Raw genomic sequence first — 24,187 nt, forward strand, 5'->3', positions numbered from 1 at the left:
TATGAAGGTGTTAGGTGACAGCGCAGGGAAGGGTTTATGTGGTGTGAGAGATGACAGCTGTACCAATAGTTATGGTGTTACCACAACCTTTTCAGAGATTTTCTTATAGTTTCATTTTTTGACAGCACAATCATTAGTGGATTTTGGATGTCAATTTGTGTTTTTTTCATATATTTAACCACTAGAGCCATTACCTAAGATAATTGCATTATACCCTACACCAAACCTCTTTGTAAACCAATTTACAAGCTCACAATGTCTCGTAGCATGCAATATTATGTGCTTGTAGATCTGCTATTTTCACTAGTTTGACTTACATCAACAAAACATCAATACTCCAACATATTACAGCACAACAAAAGCTAAAACACATGCAAAATGCAAAACATGAAACCAAAAAGTCACAATATTACTAACAATGTTACTAACAATGTGTTCAATAGACTAGTGTCAATAAACTAATAGTTTCAACCCTTAATCCTAAAACATCAACACTCCAACATATTACAGCACAACAAAAGCTAAAACACATGCAACATGCAAAACATGAAACCAAAAAGTCACAATATTACTAACAATGTTACTAACAATGTGTTCAATAGACTAGTGTCAATTAACTAATAGTTTCAACCCTTAATCCTAAAACATCCAATAAGACAGCAGGTATATGGCTATATATGTTATATTCAGTCTGAATAGTAGTTTGACTGATTGAATGAAAACATTTTGCATAGGAAAGAGTACACTGGTAACAAGGCCATAACAATTATAGATTTTCAAACTGAAAGGTCTATGACATTAAGAGGAAGATATCCATATTTTAGGATTGCATGCATCATATTGTATTGAAAATGTGTAGATTTATTTATTTTTTGAGTACAGGCTTATAAATGGGCTCTTTTGAGTCCAAGGCAACCAGCTTGTAGATGTGTTATTTTGATGGTAATAGCTTACAGGTCTACTATTTTTACTGGGGTGGTGATGTAAGAGTATTATTTCCATAAGAGGTTGCATAATCTACTGGTAATATTGTATGTTTTATCATTTGGCTCGGTAGGGCTATGTATGTTGAATTCAAGGCATTAGTTGCGTTGTCAGTAGTGGTATTCCATCTGTAAGATAATACATGTAATTCTCATTAACATTACAAAATGAGAGAGGAACCAAAGTTATAGATCTGCTATTTTCACTAGTTTGACTAGCTCAACTACTTATAGTTTTATTGCTGAGGTCCAATCTGGCTTTCAATATGTTAAATGATTCAAAAGATCTATCTAACCACATCTTGATCATAAAGTGTAACTTAGTAATACAGTAAAACTTAGTTGGGTTTGTATGCCAAACCATTTGGTCCCCAGTCATGTTGGATCATTCATTAGGTGTTTTCACTGTATGTAGTGATATTGGACATAACTGATAATACACATGAAATTGTACTAATATTACAAAAATGATACAGTGTTTTTTCTATTATTTTTATCTGATATTAACCCCAACTATGGTCTCTGCTACAACTATATCGACCCATCCCTTAAACATGTTACAATTATATCAACAAAGCGATGACCGATTAAAAATAACCTCATTTTAGTGTTTTAACCACTTGAACCATATTGGCAAAAATGACCGATCTACAAAGCTTTTAGCTATAATGCGACAGACCTGTTACAGGGTGGGGTCTGTGAGAAAATTAGTTTACTCTTTTTGCGTGAACAAATCTCAAAACAGCCTAAATATGGGGGTCTCACTGTGTATAACCTTATGATATGCATGGAACTAACCATGGTCAGTCAATTTACATTGTTTTCACTAAAACATCCCATTACATGAACATGTTAACATTTTTAAAGTTTGTGACATTAGTCCAATACACAGAAAACATTTATTTGTTTATTCGTATATTATCTATAGATGGGTTAAAATACTAGGTATTCCTAAAATTATACTAAATATTGCGTGAAATCTAAAGATTTAACTTGAATGACAGGCGGATAAAAGATTAGTTCCCATACCAAGAGTTGAACCGGGGGCTGCCGGGGTGAAAACCAGGAAGTACTAATCGTTAGACCGTATGGGATGCCAAATCGTACAAACTGTATAAGTGTACAGGCCAGACTACACAACACAACTATACAACATCAACATGCCTGCATAATATCAAATCAACTACTGTATATTCAGCACAAATATACATCACCAACAGAAATCAACACCATACTCACTACACATTGCTAGTAGATCCACACAAAAACATAAAAAACACAACTTGTCCATTAACGTAAAGACAGAATACACAATATGTTCTAATAATAAAGTGTTCAATAGACTAAATTGCGCAATGTACTATGGGACGTTGGAAAGCCGTGGATATAAAAAAGGAGAATGAAAAGTCTACTTCAGTCTCTTTTTCAAAAATGGATAATACCCATCAATTGGGGCTAGAAAAACAGGATTTTGGCGAAGTAGCGAGCAATGTATTGTATACCTTCGCTAAAGATGTAGAAGAATCCTTAGGCTTTAACGAGAAAGATGGAAAGCCCACAATCTTTCCCGGAATAATTTTTAAAGATGGAGCATATGTACCCACAGGCATAGATCCCTATTTTGATGGATTTATGCCAGGTCGAATTAAATGGATGAATGATACTAATGGAGGGAAAAATATCCCACCAGATGATCATTCAATGTACGCATCTGAAGCAGCTCTATGCGGCCTTCCACCACAACACGTGTCCAGCAGCAATTCAAACAATGATAGTGCTTTCAATTTTAAATCATCGCAGTTTGTGTGGTTAGGGGAACCGGCTAACATGGAGCACACAGGGGTAGCGGATAATCACCGCTGCGGAGCCTGCCACCTTCTGCTTTCAAAGTTTCTGCCAGGCGATAAACTTTTAAATCAGCATGCATTCTACAGCAGAGGAGAATGTCCGTATCTCAAAGCAAACTATACACCCGACCGGCTAAAGATTGCAATTGGTCAGGAGAGATTCCGTAGAGGATTTATTGCGCATCCAAACATAATCACAGCCCCCGAAGCATGGAAACTACCCGAAATGAAATTAACAAACAGGATATATGTGACACTGGCTACACAGGAATGGTGTTACTTGTGCGGACGTTCAGCTGGTAATCATGTGCAAAACTGTTACCAAAAAATGACAGAACTCATACATAGCCTTAACAACGGGCTTCTCGAATTCAAATTATAGTTAAAGTTCTTACAACCGTGATTATACGGTGACATTGTGAATATGTATACGTTGGAACCCTTGTGTATTTTAGCTTTTCTGTGTGAGCACTTGCTATGCAAGGGCAAGTGCTGGTCCTCATACCTTTAATCATAATGAAAATAATGTTTTATTTGCTGAAAGCTATGTCTAATTAGTTGATGATTGAGTATAATCCTGACTAATAATGTAGAATTGGTTTGAATAGTATGAAAAGAGATCTTACAGCACATGGATGGTTCTACAGCCATGTGTACAGACTGCGTTCATAGCTACACCACCATGTCTTGATTGTACTTATTGTACTATTGTGTAAAGCTAATATTAGTATTAGTTCACCTATGAAAAGAAGAAAAATAAATAAATAAAACACTATATCAATATTATGAGTTTTCTTTCTTCCAAATGTACTTATGATCAGCTTAAAAAAATGGGTATATTGCATATGCATATATGCATATTTGTTAAAATATTTACCACTAAACATTACTAGACATCACTGTGTAGTACAGTGGTAAACACAATTATACACAGGTATTATTTAATAACTGAGCATGAACATGAACACCATAGCTATTGAAAATGGTTCAAAATGCATGTATATCATTTTGGGTTACATGTCAACATGTCAACAGGTCAAAGCTAATACAGTAAAACCAACAACCAACAAGTATATTCGTATATTTTATTAGTAAACAGGAACAAGTATTTACAAGGATATAATGATATACAACTGACTGAATTCACACACAAAACATCACTATGGAGTACAGTGGTAAACATAATTATTCAGTTCCAGCCTGCGTCACTGGGGGTGTGGTCCTACAGAATGTATAAATGGTGACAACCATGACTGAGCATGTATAAAGCTCTCCAATTCTCTGACCCCTTTTCTTTTAAATTTCAAAGAAAACTAATTCTTACAAGTAAAATGGACACTCATCGTTTGATTTACCAGGATAAGGACGATCTGATATGGGATTTGTCTAATGAACGTAAAATGCGATGCCATTTTTCGACACCCACCCTTTTTCCATTTGTTGATCTGTATACATTGGAAGATGGGGAAACATTATGTTCAGATTTGCATCATGTGAGGGTTTATGCAACTGAATTTAAGAGGTTTGAGACTGCTATCAAGGATTTCACCGATTATTTGCACTGGGGGAGATGGGCCAAAGATGACTACATCAAGCCCTCGGATATGGTGAAAGTAGATGAATCGATGCCTTCTCGTTTATCGGACGGAGAAGCCTTCCTTATCGATTGTTCACGATCATATTTATGGTTGTTGGTGAGATTCAAGTCAATGGGACCAACTTTTGAAAGACCAAAGACTGTAATGGACAAAGAAATGTATTTTCCAATCCGTTTAGCCTTTCATGCTGGTGATTTGTGGCTTCTGCAGGACGTGCTGAAATTAATCAATGGGTTTTTCAGAAAAGCAAAAGAGACTCGCAAGATGATGTTACTGGATGATCGCCTGAACGGTGTAAATCGTGTAGTATCAGGATTGTCTACAAACTACCTCTCTACAAAGAAACCCAAGCGTATATCCCTGAATAAACCACAACACTTACCGGAATATGACCATAAGCTCGGATGGATTGATTCCATAAAATCATCTGAAAATTCCATAAAATCACCTGTGTTGGCTCAAGAACTAGAAACCGATGGACCAAAGTAATATGTCACACCAATATGTTGTGTTGATGTTACGTGTTTATGTGTAACGAGTGTAAAGATGTATCATGTTTTCAAAATAAAAATATCAATATTCTATATATTCTACCATCCTACAGTACACAGTACACACTATAGCCAATCGTTAGATGGATCCCCTTACTTATCCACAATCCTACCAACCACGCCTATTGCTCTTACAATATATAAGGTAATTGGTCGTAATGTACTCTTCACCAGTAACCATGGCAGACTTGCGTCACCAAGCTGACGAACCAAGCTCTATCATTACTCTTCCAACTCTCTCTCTCACTTTCATGTCTGATACGGATGGTATATACTATCCAAGCCCTGGTTCACCTTCGCCATCACCTGTGGACTATTCTACACCTTACTTTTCGCCACCCGATTTCTCACATCTGGCAAGTGAGAAAGAGGAAGGAGAACCCAGTGATAGTAATGCTCTAATTCTATTATATGGATGGTCAGCAAATGATATGATCAGAGAAAACGCTAAAAAACTTCAATGCATACTGAGGCATGATATCCTTTATCTCCTTCAGTTGACCTTTGGACATGAAGAATATTTGTTGGATCAGGAGGACTACAATAAGCTCAAGCATATGGTATACAATAACCCAGACAGTTCACATACAGTTCAAACACTCTTGGAACTAATTATGGCCAATGGTGAAACTGCTTGCAATGAGTTCCTATGTTTGCTACAAGGGTCAGATGCAATAGAAACATATCCTAATCTGCAGTACATGCCATGGTGCAGTCATCCAAGCGGGATTGACAATGGAAATATAACGGCAAAAGATATGATACGGAAAAACCGTTCAGAAATTAGAAAAATACTGTGTCCAGATATCAAATATGCCATCCAGTGTGTTTTCGAAATCGATGAAAGCCCACTGGTGTTTTGTGAGTACCGGGACCTCATGCAAATGTCTTATTTTGATGCATCATGTAGGCTCATTGATAAGATCATGAACAAGGGTGAAAAGATTTGCCAAGTGTTCCTGTCTCTGCTAAAAGATGCAAAACTTACAGATAGGTTTCCTGATCTGATGAAAATGCGTTGGTACGGTCAACCAGCAATGGTTTTTGAAACAGAGGGGGAAGGATTTCGTTTCAAGCAGGGAATGTCATTTACAGAGATTTTAAGGCTAAACAAGTCTCGACTGCAAGAAATAATCATGTCAGACATGCGATTTTTCAACGATTGTGCTTTCCAATCGAGGCTTGTTGACAATGTATGCTACGCACAGCTCATGGACACACACTTCCCCTACACAGCAGCTGTTGAGCTTTTGGATAAAATTATGTGCAAGGGTGAAGAATTCTGTCATGGATTCATAGCTATGTTACAAAATAATGAAGTAATAGCAATTAGACCTGAATTGAAGGCCTTGCCTTATGCAACACAACACCAAGGACGTCCTGGATACATGGCTTGCAGAGATACAGTCAGGAGAGCACAAGACAATATAAGAAAAAAAAAGACAACACTTCAAAACATCCTGATGTCAGATATTGACAATCTCTTCAAGCTTATTTCACTTATCTGTGAACGAAAACTAATCACACCCCTGGATAGGTATCGTATATCCTCAGACCCAGCCACTGAACTTGTGGACGCGATTATGGCCAAGGGTGAATCAACATGTATTGCTTACCTGGATATTCTGAAAACAAGACGTGTAATATTAATGTTTCCTGCTCTGAAGACATTGCCCTGGTACAATTCTAGTGACCATGTAGAACACAAGCAAAAAAGGAAACGTGTGCTTACAGTCAAATCAATTGACAACAACATGAAACCAAAAACAAAGAAAACAAAGAAATGATCTTTTGATTGATTTCAATCAATTAGGGGCAATTAGGACATCTTTAGGCTATATCACATTAATGTTGGGTTAACATGGGTTGACCAAATTAGCTATCTAATTATAGGGTGCTCCACCCTCTCTACCAACCACGCCTATTGCCCTGCTTACACAATATAAGGGTATTTTGCGTACTGTGCTTTTCATCAGTAACCATGGAAGATTTTGTTGACAAGCCCAACTCTACCACTACTCTTCCAGAGGAAGCTATAAAATATGAGCCATGGGCAGAATCCAAGTCTGGCAGTGACACAGATGATGACGAATTCTATGCCCTTGCGTTTGGTCCTTCACCTACACCATCACCAATATTTTTTGATGATCCTCTGGACTTTAGTCTCGATGCTCCACCATCTTCACCTATGAATTACCCTACACTACCTTCCATCAGACCATGGCTTTCAGCATCATCTACGATGGATTCAACTCTGACTATGGATCAGCTTGATGGTCTGGGGAATATAATCCTTTTGGACATTATAAAAATATGCGTCACCAAGCTGATGAATGTGGTTATAAATGACCAGTGGAAAGATGACTGCGAGGGATGTCAAATAGATCAGCCCAGTCAAATCGAACATCGATGCCTATACCCCATCCCAAAATATTATGTATTCAATCGTTTTAAACAGTTAATGAATAAACTATGGACTGGTCGATTCATACCAGGGGTTATGTGGGTGTTGGAAACTCAAGGAATTGTCACTATACCGATCGACCGAGTACAGGGCATATGTGAAGCTATTCTGTATGACCTGAGGAATGTGAATGATATCATGAAAAAAATCGATAATGACATGAATGTTGATCATGTGTTGGGTGGATACATGAAGAAAGATGATTTGCTGAATGAATTTGTTACATTTTGGAGTAACTCATCACCAGCTGCATAAACATGTACTGAACTATAGTTCTCAATAATGTATATTTTACTGAGAAGAAAGAAGAATCACCTATGGTGAATCACCTATGGTGATCATGTTCAATTATTTAATGAACTCTGTGCAATTTGCCATATAGTGATGTTTTGTGTGTGAATTCAGTCAGTTGTATTGTATATCATTGTATCCTTGTAAATACTTGTTCCTGTTTACTAATAAAATATACGAATATACTTGTTGGTTGTTGGTTTTACTGTATTAGCTTTGACCTGTTGACATGTAACCCAAAATGATATACATGCATTTTGAACCATTTTCAATAGCTATGGTGTTCATGTTCATGCTCAGTTATTAAATAATACCTGTGTATAATTGTGTTTACCACTGTACTACACAGTGATGTCTAGTAATGTTTAGTGGTAAATATTTTAACAAATATGCATATATGCATATGCAATATACCCATTTTTTTAAGCTGATCATAAGTACATTTGGAAGAAAGAAAACTCATAATATTGATATAGTGTTTTATTTATTTATTTTTCTTCTTTTCATAGGTGAACTAATACTAATATTAGCTTTACACAATAGTACAATAAGTACAATCAAGACATGGTGGTGTAGCTATGAACGCAGTCTGTACACATGGCTGTAGAACCATCCATGTGCTGTAAGATCTCTTTTCATACTATTCAAACCAATTCTACATTATTAGTCAGGATTATACTCAATCATCAACTAATTAGACATAGCTTTCAGCAAATAAAACATTATTTTCATTATGATTAAAGGTATGAGGACCAGCACTTGCCCTTGCATAGCAAGTGCTCACACAGAAAAGCTAAAATACACAAGGGTTCCAACGTATACATATTCACAATGTCACCGTATAATCACGGTTGTAAGAACTTTAACTATAATTTGAATTCGAGAAGCCCGTTGTTAAGGCTATGTATGAGTTCTGTCATTTTTTGGTAACAGTTTTGCACATGATTACCAGCTGAACGTCCGCACAAGTAACACCATTCCTGTGTAGCCAGTGTCACATATATCCTGTTTGTTAATTTCATTTCGGGTAGTTTCCATGCATCGGGGGCTGTGATTATGTTTGGATGCGCAATAAATCCTCTACGGAATCTCTCCTGACCAATTGCAATCTTTAACCGGTCGGGTGTATAGTTTGCTTTGAGATACGGACATTCTCCTCTGCTGTAGAATGCATGCTGATTTAAAAGTTTATCGCCTGGCAGAAACTTTGAAAGCAGAAGGTGGCAGGCTCCGCAGCGGTGATTATCCCCTACCCCTGTGTGCTCCATGTTAGCCGGTTCCCCTAACCACTCAAACTGCGATGATTTAAAATTGAAAGCACTATCATTGTTTGAATTGCTACTGGACACGTGTTGTGGTGGAAGGCCGCATAGAGCTGCTTCAGATGCGTACATTGAATGATCATCTGGTGGGATATTTTTCCCTCCATTAGTATCATTCATCCATTTAATTCGACCTTGCATAAATCCATCAAAATAGGGATCTATGCCTGTGGGTACATATTCTCCATCTTTAAAAATTATTCCGGGAAAGATTGTGGGCTTTCCATCTTTCTCGTTAAAGCCTAAGGATTCTTCTACATCTTTAGCGAAGGTATACAATACATTGGTCGCTACTTCGCCATAATCCTGTTTTTCTAGCCCCAATTGATGGGTATTATCCATTTTTGAAAAAGAGACTGAAGTAAACTTCTCATTCTCCTTTTTTATATCCACGGCTTTCCAACGTCCCATAGTGCATTGCGCTATTTAGTCTATTGAACACTTTATTATTAGAACATATTGTGTATTTTGTCTTTACGTTAATGGACAAGTTGTGTTTTTTTTTTAATGTTTTTGTGTGGATCTACTAGCAATGTGTAGTGAGTATGGTGTTGATTTCTGTTGGTGATGTATATTTGTGCTGAATATATAGTAGTTGATTTGATATTATGCAGGCATGTTGATGTTGTATAGTTGTGTTGTGTAGTCTGGCCTGTACACTTATACAGTTTGTACGATTTGCATCCCATACGGTCTAACGATTAGGATTCCTGGTTTTCACCCCGGCAGCCCCCGGTTCAACTCTTGGTATGGGAACTAGTCTTTTATCCGCCTGTCATTCAAGTTAAATCTTTAGATTTCACGCAATATTTAGTATAATTTTAGGAATACCTAGTATTTTAACCCATCTATAGATAATATACGAATAAACAAATAAATGTTTTCTGTGTATTGGACTAATGTCACAAACTTTAAAAATGTTAACATGTTCATGTAATGGGATGTTTTAGTGAAAACAATGTAAATTGACTGACCATGGTTAGTCCCATGCATATCATGAGGTTATACACAGTGAGACCCCATATTTAGGCTGTTTGAGATTTGTTCACGCAAAAAGAGTAAACTAATTTTCTCACAGACCCCTACCCTGTAACAGGTCTGTCGCATTATAGCTATAAGCTTTGTAGATCGGTCATTTTTGCCAATATGGTTCAAGTGGTTAAAACACTAAAATGAGGTTATTTTTAATCGGTCATCGCTTTGTTGATATAATTGTAACATGTTTAAGGGATGGGTCGATATAGTTGTAGCAGAGACCATAGTTGGGGTTAATATCAGATAAAAATAATAGAAAAAACACTGTATCATTTTTGTAATATTAGTACAATTTCATGTGTATTATCAGTTATGTCCAATATCACTACATACAGTGAAAACACCTAATGAATGATCCAACATGACTGGGGACCAAATGGTTTGGCATACAAACCCAACTAAGTTTTACTGTATTACTAAGTTACACTTTATGATCAAGATGTGGTTAGATAGATCTTTTGAATCATTTAACATATTGAAAGCCAGATTGGACCTCAGCAATAAAACTATAAGTAGTTGAGCTAGTCAAACTAGTGAAAATAGCAGATCTATAACTTTGGTTCCTCTCTCATTTTGTAATGTTAATGAGAATTACATGTATTATCTTACAGATGGAATACCACTACTGACAACGCAACTAATGCCTTGAATTCAACATACATAGCCCTACCGAGCCAAATGATAAAACATACAATATTACCAGTAGATTATGCAACCTCTTATGGAAATAATACTCTTACATCACCACCCCAGTAAAAATAGTAGACCTGTAAGCTATTACCATCAAAATAACACATCTACAAGCTGGTTGCCTTGGACTCAAAAGAGCCCATTTATAAGCCTGTACTCAAAAAATAAATAAATCTACACATTTTCAATACAATATGATGCATGCAATCCTAAAATATGGATATCTTCCTCTTAATGTCATAGACCTTTCAGTTTGAAAATCTATAATTGTTATGGCCTTGTTACCAGTGTACTCTTTCCTATGCAAAATGTTTTCATTCAATCAGTCAAACTACTATTCAGACTGAATATAACATATATAGCCATATACCTGCTGTCTTATTGGATGTTTTAGGATTAAGGGTTGAAACTATTAGTTAATTGACACTAGTCTATTGAACACATTGTTAGTAACATTGTTAGTAATATTGTGACTTTTTGGTTTCATGTTTTGCATGTTGCATGTGTTTTAGCTTTTGTTGTGCTGTAATATGTTGGAGTGTTGATGTTTTAGGATTAAGGGTTGAAACTATTAGTTTATTGACACTAGTCTATTGAACACATTGTTAGTAACATTGTTAGTAATATTGTGACTTTTTGGTTTCATGTTTTGCATTTTGCATGTGTTTTAGCTTTTGTTGTGCTGTAATATGTTGGAGTATTGATGTTTTGTTGATGTAAGTCAAACTAGTGAAAATAGCAGATCTACAAGCACATAATATTGCATGCTACGAGACATTGTGAGCTTGTAAATTGGTTTACAAAGAGGTTTGGTGTAGGGTATAATGCAATTATCTTAGGTAATGGCTCTAGTGGTTAAATATATGAAAAAAACACAAATTGACATCCAAAATCCACTAATGATTGTGCTGTCAAAAAATGAAACTATAAGAAAATCTCTGAAAAGGTTGTGGTAACACCATAACTATTGGTACAGCTGTCATCTCTCACACCACATAAACCCTTCCCTGCGCTGTCACCTAACACCTGTTCATAATACACACACACTAGCTAATGGATGCTTTAGGATTACTGGTTGTTATTGACACTAGTCTATCGAACATATTGTTATTAACATTGTTAGTAATATTGTGACTTTATGGTTTAATGTTATGCATTTTGTCATGTGTTTTAGCTTTTGTTGTGCTGTAATGTGTAGGGGTGTTGATGTTTTGTTGATGTACTGGGTTTTGTAGATGTGTATGAGGGTGACTGGGTGAGCTTTTTTAATTGTAGTGTGTAAAACAAATATGTAGTGAGAGGAAAATAGAAAGGTACAGTAGCACTGGTTTATTTCGTAGCATTGTATAGCTGAGCCTCCATACCTCCCTGCTATTAGACCAGTGAAATAGAATAATGTCATAGATAAAACACCAAATAGTCAGCTTTGCATACATGTTTTACTGCAAATATAACGTACATGGTGTGAGTAATAGCATGTTCATTAGAAACGTACTTAACCTACAGAACACCCAAGAAATAAAACAATAAGTTGTCTAATTACTATATACACCCCTATACATGGTATGGTTAGGGTGAAAATCCTTCTCTGACAACTGCATTGGCAATACTTACTGTGTGAAATTTGACATTTTGTGTAACTTAGGTACCATTTCATGATGTACCATATCATCTATTGAAATATATAATTAGGGGGAAAAAAATGTATGTAAGAGTGTGATAACTCAACTAATGAGTGTTGTTAGTAATAATCACTGTATAATGTTAGGGATTAACCATTAATTTAATGAGTTTGTTTACGTACACTACCGGTTCTACCCTTTATGATGTTTTGCCTATAATATGTACAGTATACAGTACCACCTATAACTACCAGATTAGGGTAAAAGGGTAGTAAAATACCTGCATCAAAAACTGTGCAGGTATATCACATGGTATGCCCCTAAAGATTTAAATATAAACACATATATGTATAAAGCAAAATCACAGAATCCGTTTTCTGTGTATCTGTATTCTTAAGTTCAGTTCCCTTCACCGCTTTAAAAGTAGGCAAATCCACAATGCAATGCAAGAGTCAGTAAAACACCTGAAAACCTACAGAATTAGCAGATCTACACGCACATAATATTGCGCACAACAAGACGTTGTGAGCATGTAAATTGGTTATTTTTGGCAAAAAGGTATGGTGTAGGGGATACAAAATAGCAGCCTAAGTAATTTATTAAGACTTGATGGTGGTCTCCATCAAGTATCTGAAAAACACACATTGACATGAATCCAAAATACACTGATGATTGGGCTGTCAAATAATGAAAATAAGGAATATAAGGAAATCTCTGAAAAAGTTTGAAGGGGTCCCTGGTAACACCTTTAACCGTGAGAATTGACACCTCTCACAGACCACACACACACACACACACACACACACACACACACACACACACACACACACACACACACACACACACACACACACACACACACACACACACACACACACACACACACACACAACCCCCACATCCACCCTTCATCTGTCAGCCCCTAACTCTGACCCTCTAGCAGATGACCAATATTCTATATCAAAAATAGCAGATCTACATGCACATAATGTATGTGAGCTTGTAAATTGGTTATTTTCGGCAAAGAGGTATGGTGTAGGGGAGACAAAATAGCAAACTAAGTAGTTTATTAAGACTTGATGGCTCAAGTGGTTAAATATATGCAAAAACACAAATTGACATGAATCCAAAATACACTAACGATTGAGCTGACTGCATGCCCACATGGCACACAACACCTTGACCTTGGAATTGTCACCTCCCCACCTGTTACACACGCACGCACGCACGCACGCACGCACGCACGCACGCACGCACGCACGCACGCACGCACACACCCCTGTCAATCACAGCTGTCACCTATCAATCACAACCCCCCTCCCCCCCTCTAACCCCCACACCCACCCTAACAGCTGTCAAATGCTATTTTTAGAAGTGCTATTAATAATCATATATTAATAGAATGGCTATTTTTAGAACAAAACTGTGCCTATGGGCTATTTTTAGAAGGGCTATTTTTAGAAGGGCTATTTTTAGAAGGGCTATTTATAGAACAAAACTGTGCCTATATTACTACTGGCTGCCACTAAGTAGACTGGCTGCTATTTGCTAATGTTTAAATTAGTCCAGAGCATCATGCTGTGCACCGGAATTTATGTCAGTGAACGTCCGGTCACCGATGCGGCCGGTTTGATATCATACCGGCCGATTTTTTATTTTTGCATGCCATCATGTTTGGTGGGGCAGACAGGGCATTTAGGGGGGCATTGCCCCCCCTTGCCTATGCCTAGATCCGGCCCCGCCCCAAAGCCACACACACACACACACACACACACACACACACACACACACACACACACACACACACACACACACACACACACACACACACACACACACACACACACACAAACACACACAGGAAGTTATGCCAGGAGTACTAGGAAGAGACGCTTGCCAGAGACCCTGAACCAGCCCAGGCCAGAGGAGCAGATGCCAGAGACACTGAACCAGCCCAGGCCAGAGGAGCAGATGCCAGAGACACTGAACCAGCCCAGGCCAGAGGAGCAGATGCCAGAGACCCTGAACCAGCCCAGGCCAGAGGAGCAGATGCCAGAGACACTGAACCAGCCCAGGCCAGAGGAGCAGATGCCAGAGACACTGAACCAGCCCAGGCCAGAGGAGCAGATGCCAGAGACACTGAACCAGCCCAGGCCAGAGGAGCAGATGCCAGAGACCCTGAACCAGCCCAGGCCAGAGGAGCAGATGCCAGAGACACTGAACCAGCCCAGGCCAGAGGAGCAGATGCCAGAGACACTGAACCAGCCCAGGCCAGAGGAGCAGATGCCAGAGACACTGAACCAGCCCAGGCCAGAGGAGCAGATGCCAGAGACTCTGAACCAGCCCAGGCCAGAGGAGCAGATGCCAGAGACACTGAACCAGCCCAGGCCAGAGGAGCAGATGCCAGAGACCCTGAACCAGCCCAGGCCAGAGGAGCAGATGCCAGAGACCCTGAACCAGCCCAGGCCAGAGGAGCAGATGCTACCACACAGAAGCTACCCTACACTTCCAGCCTGCTCCAAGCCAGCCAGCCAGCCCACACACTGAGCCAAATCAACCACCTCTTCCAATGGAGAGATTTCATTAAGATAAAGACACAGGGCCAAGCATCTACAGCGTGGCCCTGAAGGGGCCATGCAAGCCGTCTACAACAGTACTGGTTCTCAACCTTTTCAGGCAGCGACTCCCAAAATAATCATATTTGAACTGCGGACCCCCCCACCCTGACGAGCACTAAGAGTTGAGGCATTACATTTTGTATAACACGGTTCTATTGTGAAAATAGCATTTCTACAGAAGATGTAGATTGGCTATTTTCACAATTTCTGCCTCTAATATTTGACAATATGGCCAATGTTTAATTTGTCACTTAAGAGGTATTAAAAAGTCATTCAAATAATTGTCACTTTAGAAAATTGCAGATACGTATACACTTAAACTTTATGTTGGTTTGTTCACTGTTGAGAGAGAAAACAATGTTGCACATTAAGCTAATTATCTAATTATCTGGGGACCCCCAAAATAATTTGGGGACCCGACCCACAGGCTGAGAACCACTGGTCTACAACAGGGAGTGTGTGTGTGTGTGTGTGTGTGTGTGTGTGTGTGTGTGTGTGTGTGTGTGTGTGTGTGTGTGTGTGTGTGTGTGTGTGTGTGTGTGTGTGTGTGTGTGTGTGTGTGTGTGTGTGTGTTAATCATACAACTGTGTCAGACAAAAAAGTGAGTACACCCCTCTCATTTCTGCAAATATTGAATTATATCTCTTCGTGGGAAAACACTGAAGAAATGAAGTATATACAGCTTGGATAACAGTGTAAGTAAAGTTTACTGTCCCCTCAAAATAACTCGACATCCATTAAGCCATTAATGTCTATACTGCTGGCAACAAAAGTAAGTACACCCCTGTGAAGTGAAAATGTCCAAATTGTGCCCCCAAGTGTCAATATTTGTTGTGGCCACCATTACTTTCCAGCACTGCCTTAGTGCCTCTTGGGCATGGAGTTCACCAGAGCTTCACAGGTTGCCACTGGAACCCTCTCCCACTCCTCCATGACAACATCACAGAGCCATGGTGGATGTTAGAGACCTTGAGCTCCTCCACCTTCCGTTTGAGGATGCCCCACAGAAGCTCAATAGGGTTTAGGTCTGGAAACAGGCCTGGCCATTCCACACCTTAACTCAGTCGGTGCCGTATATAAAGTGGGACCTCTTATATTGCCGTTTCACCAACAAAGGGTTAAAACATAGTGTGCACGCTGGTGCACACATTCGTGCACAGATCATGCACTATGCATGTGCTTGCTTTTCACAGCTTTCAAACAAAAAAAATCCGCTTGGAAATCCGTTCAGGCATTCAGGAGAAAGCAGCCCTTATGTTTTCTTCAAATGTAAACAAACATGGCTGCCATGTTTGAAAGATGGGGTTGGTATGGGGGTTAAACATGCAATTTCGCGATCGCGATCATGCCTAGTACATTGTAATTTCTTTTTTTTTTAAAGACGTCCAGAAGACGTCTGGCAGGGAAGGCCATAGTTAAAAAGACGTTTTTATGATAGAAAACGTATTTCTGGCAGGGTATGAGTTGTTAACCTCAGCTCCTTTATTAAGGCAGTGGTTATCTTGGAGGAGTGTTTGGGGCCGTTATCATGTTGGAATACTGCCCTGCGGCTGCGGCCCAGTTCCCGAAGGGAGGGGATCAGGCTCTGCTTCAGTATGTCACAGTACATGTTGCCATTCATGGTTCCCTCAATGAACTGTAGCTTCCCAGTGCCGGCAGCACTCATACAGCCCTTTTTGTGCTTTTTTAAAAACAAGCGCCATACTTGATCACACTACAGCGCCGCACATCCAAAAGTTGCAGATCTGCAAGCTCTAACCACGGAGCGTTTCAGGCTTGTGGATCTGTTACTTTTTGCTGTGTTTGAATTTGAATCCATGAAAAGTAATGTGAGGTTTCCAAATTCCACCAGGGGCGTCACAAGGGGGAGGAAAGTGGGACTGAGTTACTAGGGCCCAAGGTGGAGGGGCCCTAATTATTTTATGCTTTAGCTATTGAAAAATAGCAGATATACAAGCTCACAGCGCGGCACTGAGTGCCACGCTATAAGCTTGTAGATCTGCTTTTTTTTCGTGAAAATGTGTGCAAATCTTTGAATATATGTATTTTTATGCACATATTTGTACCCCAAATTTGCTTCTGGGGGGTCACTGGAACATTTCAAAAAACCTTTTCAAAAATAGCAGATCTACTGTAGAAGCTCGCAGCGCAGCACTCGGTGCCGCGCTGTGAGCTTGTATATCTGCTATATGTTTCAATAGTTAAAGCACAAAAAAAAAATGCGTAATAATGCGTTCCCAGGTCCCCCTATGAAGAACATTCATGGGGGGCCCACAGTGAATCCTTGTACCCAGGGCCCAGAATTTGGTGCGACACCCTGGTTTCCGCCCGCCGACAGAGAGGAATTGCTCCAACGATATCATCAGTTTTGCAACCAAAGCGTAGTTCAGAGATACAGTAGATCACATCACTTTGTGGAAACCTTAGGCGGGAGCAAAAGATTTATGGGAAGATCGAATATGAGCCACACAGACTACATTTGGGGAGGGGGGGGGGTTATATAGCTCTGAGCGTACATGGGTGTACAGTACAAGGGCAACAACGGCTGTGCATTAGAAACACTGAATACGGCCTCCTGCACGCATCATAGATGGAGTCTGATGATATCCACTTTCTGGCTCCCGGCGGTAATCTGAGGCTTGGAGAGGCCAGGCAAAAGAGAGGAAAGCTCTGTCAGGTGGAAACCTCGTACGTCCAAAAGTGCTGCTTTTCAGGAAATGACATTTCTGTTCCGATGGATACGTTGCAGTGTTGATTTTGTTGACTAAAGCTATGACGAAAAATGTGAGCTTGTAGATCGGCTATTTTCAGAGCACACAACCAAGTGTAAAATCAGTCATTAAGATGCCATCAAGGCCTGCCAACATGCATCTTATGATATTTAGTCGACTAAAATTAGACTAAAACTAAAACTTTTCAGGTGACTAAATTATGACTAAAACTAAAATACATTTTATTCAAAAGACTATGACTAAAACTAAATCAAAATGTACTGTCAAAAACAACACTGATACGTTGGAGTTATTAATTTAGTTACAAAGCTTTTTTTCCCCCCCGTAAATTAACACCCTACTCGTGTCACACAAAAAGCATCAAAAGTAACAGATCTACAAGCTGGAAACGCAGTGCAAAACGACACGTTTCGAGCTTGTCGATCTGCTACTTTTGTTATTTTTGAATTTGTTATCCTTTTTTGGACGTACGAGGTTTCCACCCTTAGGTGGTGGAAACCTTTTTGCTAACACCTTTCATTTGTTCAATGTCTATGAAACCCACAGACTTAAACCGCTCTGATTTACAAAATGTACACAAGTCTTCACAAATAGTGAAAGCATCATCCCATTTACAATCTCACGACGCGTTGTTTGTGAGCTTGTAGGCGGGATGTCATCCGTTGCTTCTGCACGATACTCTTTTGCATGACAAAGTCGGGCATTCATTTACGACAAAAACAAAACGTCAAAATGTGGGAGATACAAGGATTCGGTTTCCGCCGGGCGGCGACAAAAGAGGTTTGGGTTAAGAGAGAGGTCGGCTGGGGTGAAATCAATAAAGGGTTCAGCAGTACATTAAGTTGTGGTCTACATTGTGCTGATGTTGTAGGGGTAGCTACAGATCAATGGTGTAAAATGTCTGCCCCATAAATGATAAGGGGGGACAGTATGAAACCAGAACTGTAAACATTAAACCAACAATCCCCAAAAACCATGAGCGTGTAGAGCACAACACTATTGATGAAGGTTAGAATTCAGAAGATAACAAGAGCTTTGGTGGCACTTTGTCGAGCACAAGGAGTGCTTATAATCTAGGAAGGGCGAAAGAACATCTCGTACCTCTCATGAAAAAAATAATAAATCCAAGTACTTGTTCAAACTATTGTTTACAAAACACAATGCACTGGAACTCGGAACCAAACCAAATCTCCTTCTGTTTTCGAACACTGGAGCTACGAGTGTGCGGCTGTGTTATGTCACTATTCAGCTTAATTTAGACTGTAGTGCGCCCAAAATAGCTGCTACTATGTGTCCGTTTGGTCCTTTTTGTGCTCCGTAGGGGGCATTTGGAACGCACTCAATGAACCATGAGTGTTTCCAATGAGCCAACATGCACAATATCAGCAACCCTGACTCTGTTTGACCGTAATGGAACAGAGCCTTCTTTAAAATCATTGGTAACTCCTGTGAAGGAAGTAAGAAAGAGGCCCGATTTCTTTCCAACATGGCTCCTGTCCTGTTGCATAGACTGAGCCTATATTATCTGAAAAGGGTGAACTAGAACAGAGCATGACGCGGGAGGCTTTGTTGTGACACAGCTGCTGCCACTTGCTACTCACCTTCTTGGTCTTGACAGTGGACTGGCAGCAGTCTCCTCCATCGTAGTTGCAGAAGGCTCTGTTGTTCACCGAGTCACAGTAGTTGTCTCCCATGAATGGCTGTATAGCAGAGAAAGTTAATATTTAGAACTTTCAAAATTGAAATTCATACCAATTTCATACCAATTTTGGTATGAAAATTCATACCAATTTTCATACCAATTTTTCACTCCTTCAAAATTGGTATGAAAAGCCACCTTCAGGCGGCTGCTACTCGTGACTTGTAAATAGACTAAGCCCCCATGCTCCCACTCCCCTTTTTTCTGCCTTTGTATTTGATGTTATGCCTTTTCTGCTTTTGAAATTGATGTTATTCTAGATAAAGTACTATGTTCTATCCGTCTGTCTTTCAATGTTAATATATGAGATACATAAAGTGTGGTTCCTGTAGAAATAAACCGTAGTGCTTTCCAGGATCTCCTTTTAGTTGAACTTGTAGCAATGATTTGTGCTGTCATGAAACTGTACTTAATAAATTCTTCAATCAATCAATCAATCAATCAATCAATCAATCAATCAATCAATCAATCAATCAAAATAACCAATAACCCAGTGTTAGCATTTTTTTACAGGTCCGTTTGGTTCCATTAAACTCAGTGTTACAAACCTGTAGGGGTCCATTTGTTTCCATTTGTACACTGTCAGAGTTACGGACCTGTAAGGGTCCATTTGGTTCCATTTGTACACTGTCAGAGTTACGGACCTGTAAGGGTCCATTTGGTTCCATTTGTACACTGTCAGAGTTACGGACCTGTAAGGGTCCATTTGGAACTCCCTCTGTGATCCCTGGGGGTCCCTGCACCCTACTTTGAGAACTACAGTACTGCAATAACCAAGTTAATGTTGCTCCAGTAGGTTAATGGAATCGTTTAGAAGCAGTTCTCCCCAACGTTGATTTGAGGTCATTAACGTTGAGGCCTATCAGGAAGCATAGTATATTGAAGGACATCCCTGGCATCTTCCCATCAGGAGACCACAAGGGGAGGTAAATGTAGATTCCCATCAAAATAACTTGTCATTCACTGCCGCCGTATTTGTTTTTTCCTTTTTCTCCCTTACGGTGCGTTCAAATCTTTATAGTTGGAGCGACGCTATTACATACAAAGTCAATGCAAAGACGAGACGACGCGTGGCTTTGCGGCGAACGGGGAGACGCGAAATACGCGAACGGTCGCCTCTGTATCTTCGCCACAGCTGAATCCAACAGAAGCAACCTTATCCTTTTAGCCTTTAATGTCTTAATGTACCACGTGCTGTTTACATTTCTGACTAAAGTGGAGTTTCCATAAAGACTCTTAATGCGCATTAAGGCTCTTTTTATGGAAACACTTCAAAATTCGAATAAACTTTCATTATCCGCAAAAACCTTTTATGCACTTGGAGGAGGTGGATTTTGAGGCTTTATTGAAAAAACTAAATGAGCATTAGTGAATGGAAACGGGTCAGCCAATACATGTGAATAAATGATGACGCTCTGGTCCATTGTCCTCCGTGTTAAACTGCAGTCACGCCATCCGCACTTAGTTAACACTTTCCCCTGCCGCTTAACGTCCATTGTATAGCGTTAGCCCACAAAACAAACCGGTTGTTACACACGGAGTGACACGGACCGTGTGTAAATTCCTCCCGTTTTCACAACGTGCCAGGCTGCCAGCTGTAGCTCTTTACAGACTGTTGTGCAAAGACAACCTCCGACAGAACCAGTGGTGGGCAAGGAGGGAGGGAGCACTTCGCTGTGTTCAGCTGGGCCGTGCTGAGTCTGCTCACGCGACCATCGCTAATTCGAATGACACCCGCAAATGGAAACAGGCTAAATTCGCTTTAACTTAATGCGCATTTTTGATAATTTGCTTCCTATATTCGAATACGTTTATGGAAACATGACTTAAGAAAGTATTTCAATCAATTAAACAACAACAACAACAAAAAAATACCTGTTTGCCTTATAGTTTCAGTTTGAACTGTCGTGGAATGTTTTTCAAACCTTTTACAGACCTATTGTTTCTGCCTAGGTCCCCCCCACCCCACCCCACCCCACCCCTTGCAATGCTTAGGTGCATTTTAAGGGTCTGGGGTGGAATTCGCTGAATAATCTACTATGTAATTCCCCCCATCCTTCAATGTGACTTTTTACGCCACAAGTGTGCCAGACATGTAAATCAAACTAAGGACATCATAAAGTACACTGGTGCACAAAGCGCCCCAATAAGGTGATTTACGGGGTTGTCCCCACCCCGCTCCACTTGGGTTAACAATTAGGTTATCGTCGTGTCGGGGGGGAAAGCTCGTATGTCCGAAAGCTGTTACTTTTCAGGATTCAAATTCCAAAATAGCTATAAAAAAAAAAGAAAGAAAACGCTCGAAACGTGTCTCACGATTGCAGATCTGTTATTTGTGATACTTTTATTGTGACACTGTTGTGTGATCAAGCAGGGCATTAATTTACGAAAAGAAACCCTAAACAGTTTAGGAATTTTAAATAGTTTAAACCAGGGCAGGAATTTCAGGGAGGCCATGAAGGCCATGGCTGTCGTTGCCCCTCAGTTTGGCCTTGTGCGCCCTCAAACCAATCGTACAGTATGCCCTGAGGCCACAGTGCCACAGCTGACTGTTCCACCACTGTCCCCATCTTTAAACAGTCCAGTGACTTTGATTGGTGCAGGGCTGAGCATGGATCAGAATGATTGTAAATACCATAATTGATTTATTTCACAGTAGAGTCTACATCTACATTTTAAATCAACCGTAACCCTTAAATTCAATGTATTATTTCAATGGACTGAGATTTGATGGCCTTCCTGCCCTGGCATTTGGCCTCTGTGCCCCCCAAAAATGGACACCGCCAAAGGCCAAGTCTTGCCCCTAAAATGACAAAATTCCAGGCCTGGTTTGAACTATATGTTTCAAGACAGGAACCCCTTTTGGGGTTCTTGCTGCTATGTACTGTACAGTATATCGTTGCTGTCGGGTGTAAAACCTTCCTTTTTGTATTATTTTAAAAACTATTTAAAGTAGTGAAAATAGCCGATCTACAAGCACGCTGTGTGCTTGCAGATCGGCTATTTTCACTACTTTAGTGCGACACTTTTGTATGATGAAGAAGGGCTTTCATTTTCCACCGTGGTACATAGGAATGAATTCATAGTGGAATATAGGGCTGCAGCTAGCCATTGTTTTCTAAAAGATTATTCCATTGATTACTTGTTTTTGATTCATTACAATTTATAGTAAGGAACCAAATGGACTCTTTAGAGGTCTGTAACTCTCCACTGGTGGTATACTCCCACGAGTTCTATTAAAACTGAGATATCTTTACAGAGTTTGAGATATCTTTACAGTTAGATTGGGGTCCCAGTGATAAACATTTCAAATGATATTCATTTTATCAGACACGACCCCCACTGTAACCTCTAACTCTATTTTAACCATGATGATAGATTCATCGAGTCGGGCAGAAACCTTGTATCTCCAAGTTTCAAATGTGTACGTTTTTCGTGAAATGCGAGCCGTTGTGTGCTTGTAGATCAGCTGTTTTCACTAGTTTAAGTAATTTTTAAAACTAGCCCTTACCCGTTCAAAGATATGAGCTCCAAAATGATGTGCAGTGTGTGGGTTATGGGATGTGCACTGTGCACACAGTATATGAGGGATGGAAAGTAACTTTAACTGGTGCTTGCATGATGTAGGAGCATCAATGTAAGAAACCCGTTTCGTTTAATGGCTACAGAGATACTGTTCCCCCCCCCCCCAGCCCGCCCGCCCACCCGCCTGCACACACACCCGCCTGCCTGCACACACACACACACACACACACACACACACACACACACACACACACACACACACACACATAGAGCTGGTTAAACATTTTGCCTCAAGCGAGATGCAGAATAGATGTGCCTCATGCTAGATGCAGAATAGATATAGATACAGCATAAAAATGCTAATATACAGCATACGATTTGTGAAAGTGACAAACGGCCTTCACAGTTATGTCAGGTGTGTTCATATGCTGATAGTGATGCGATTTCAGATCAATTGCTCCAGCCACCGAGGAGAAACGCTGGGACAGACAGACACTCACTCACTCACTCACTCACTCACTCACTCACTCACTCACTCACTCAGACATTCGCAAAATTATAGTATAGATGACAAATACAAAACGAACGGTTTTGGACATACAAGGTTTCCACCCGACAACGACAATATCAAACTGGGGTCCTTGAAATGAAAGGAGAAAAGAAAAGATTGAGAGTCCTTACCTCACATCCTTTGATGCAGTGGAGCATTTCTGGGTGTGGATACCACTTCAACCCCATGGTGCACACTATGCTCTGTAAGACACAAACACTGGTGTTACAGTACATTTACGCCTAGAATTATTGAATGCTTTAACCAGTGAAAAATAGCAGATATACAAGCTCACAGCGCGGCACCGAGTGCCGCTCAGTGCCGCTCATTTTTTTTAAAGATTTTTCAAAAATAGCAGATCTACAAGCTCGCAGCGCGGCACTCGGTGCCGCGCTGTGAGCTTGTATATCTGCTATTTTTCAATAGTTAAAGCATAAAATAATGATACACAATAATGTGTACCCGTTCTAAATGGGTTAAGTACTGTACTTAAGTCCAATTTTGAAGTATTTGTACTTTACTTGAGTATTTCCAATTTCCAATACTGTTTTACTTCTATACTCCACTACATCTCTACATCTAAATAAATATCTAAATATTGTACTTTTGCTCCACAATGATTATTTGAAAAATGTAGTATATCACAAAACATACATAAAC

The 24,187-nt window shown here is 39.7% G+C and overlaps 1 protein-coding gene across 1 annotated transcript in view; it reads right to left on the reverse strand.

Annotated features, from left to right (window-relative positions):
- pappaa (pregnancy-associated plasma protein A, pappalysin 1a) overlaps nt 1-24,187 on the reverse strand; it is a gene marked incomplete at both ends in the record, with an annotated part of 282,732 nt that overhangs the window by 34,962 nt on the left and 223,583 nt on the right. The window contains 2 exon segments of the mRNA XM_080743260.1: nt 19,355-19,453; nt 23,659-23,730. Coding sequence (XP_080599386.1) covers nt 19,355-19,453; nt 23,659-23,730 — 171 coding nt within the window.

This window comes from Nannobrachium achirus (genome assembly GCF_963921795.1).
Source record: "Nannobrachium achirus genome assembly, chromosome: 15".
Lineage (NCBI taxonomy): Eukaryota > Metazoa > Chordata > Actinopteri > Myctophiformes > Myctophidae > Nannobrachium > Nannobrachium achirus.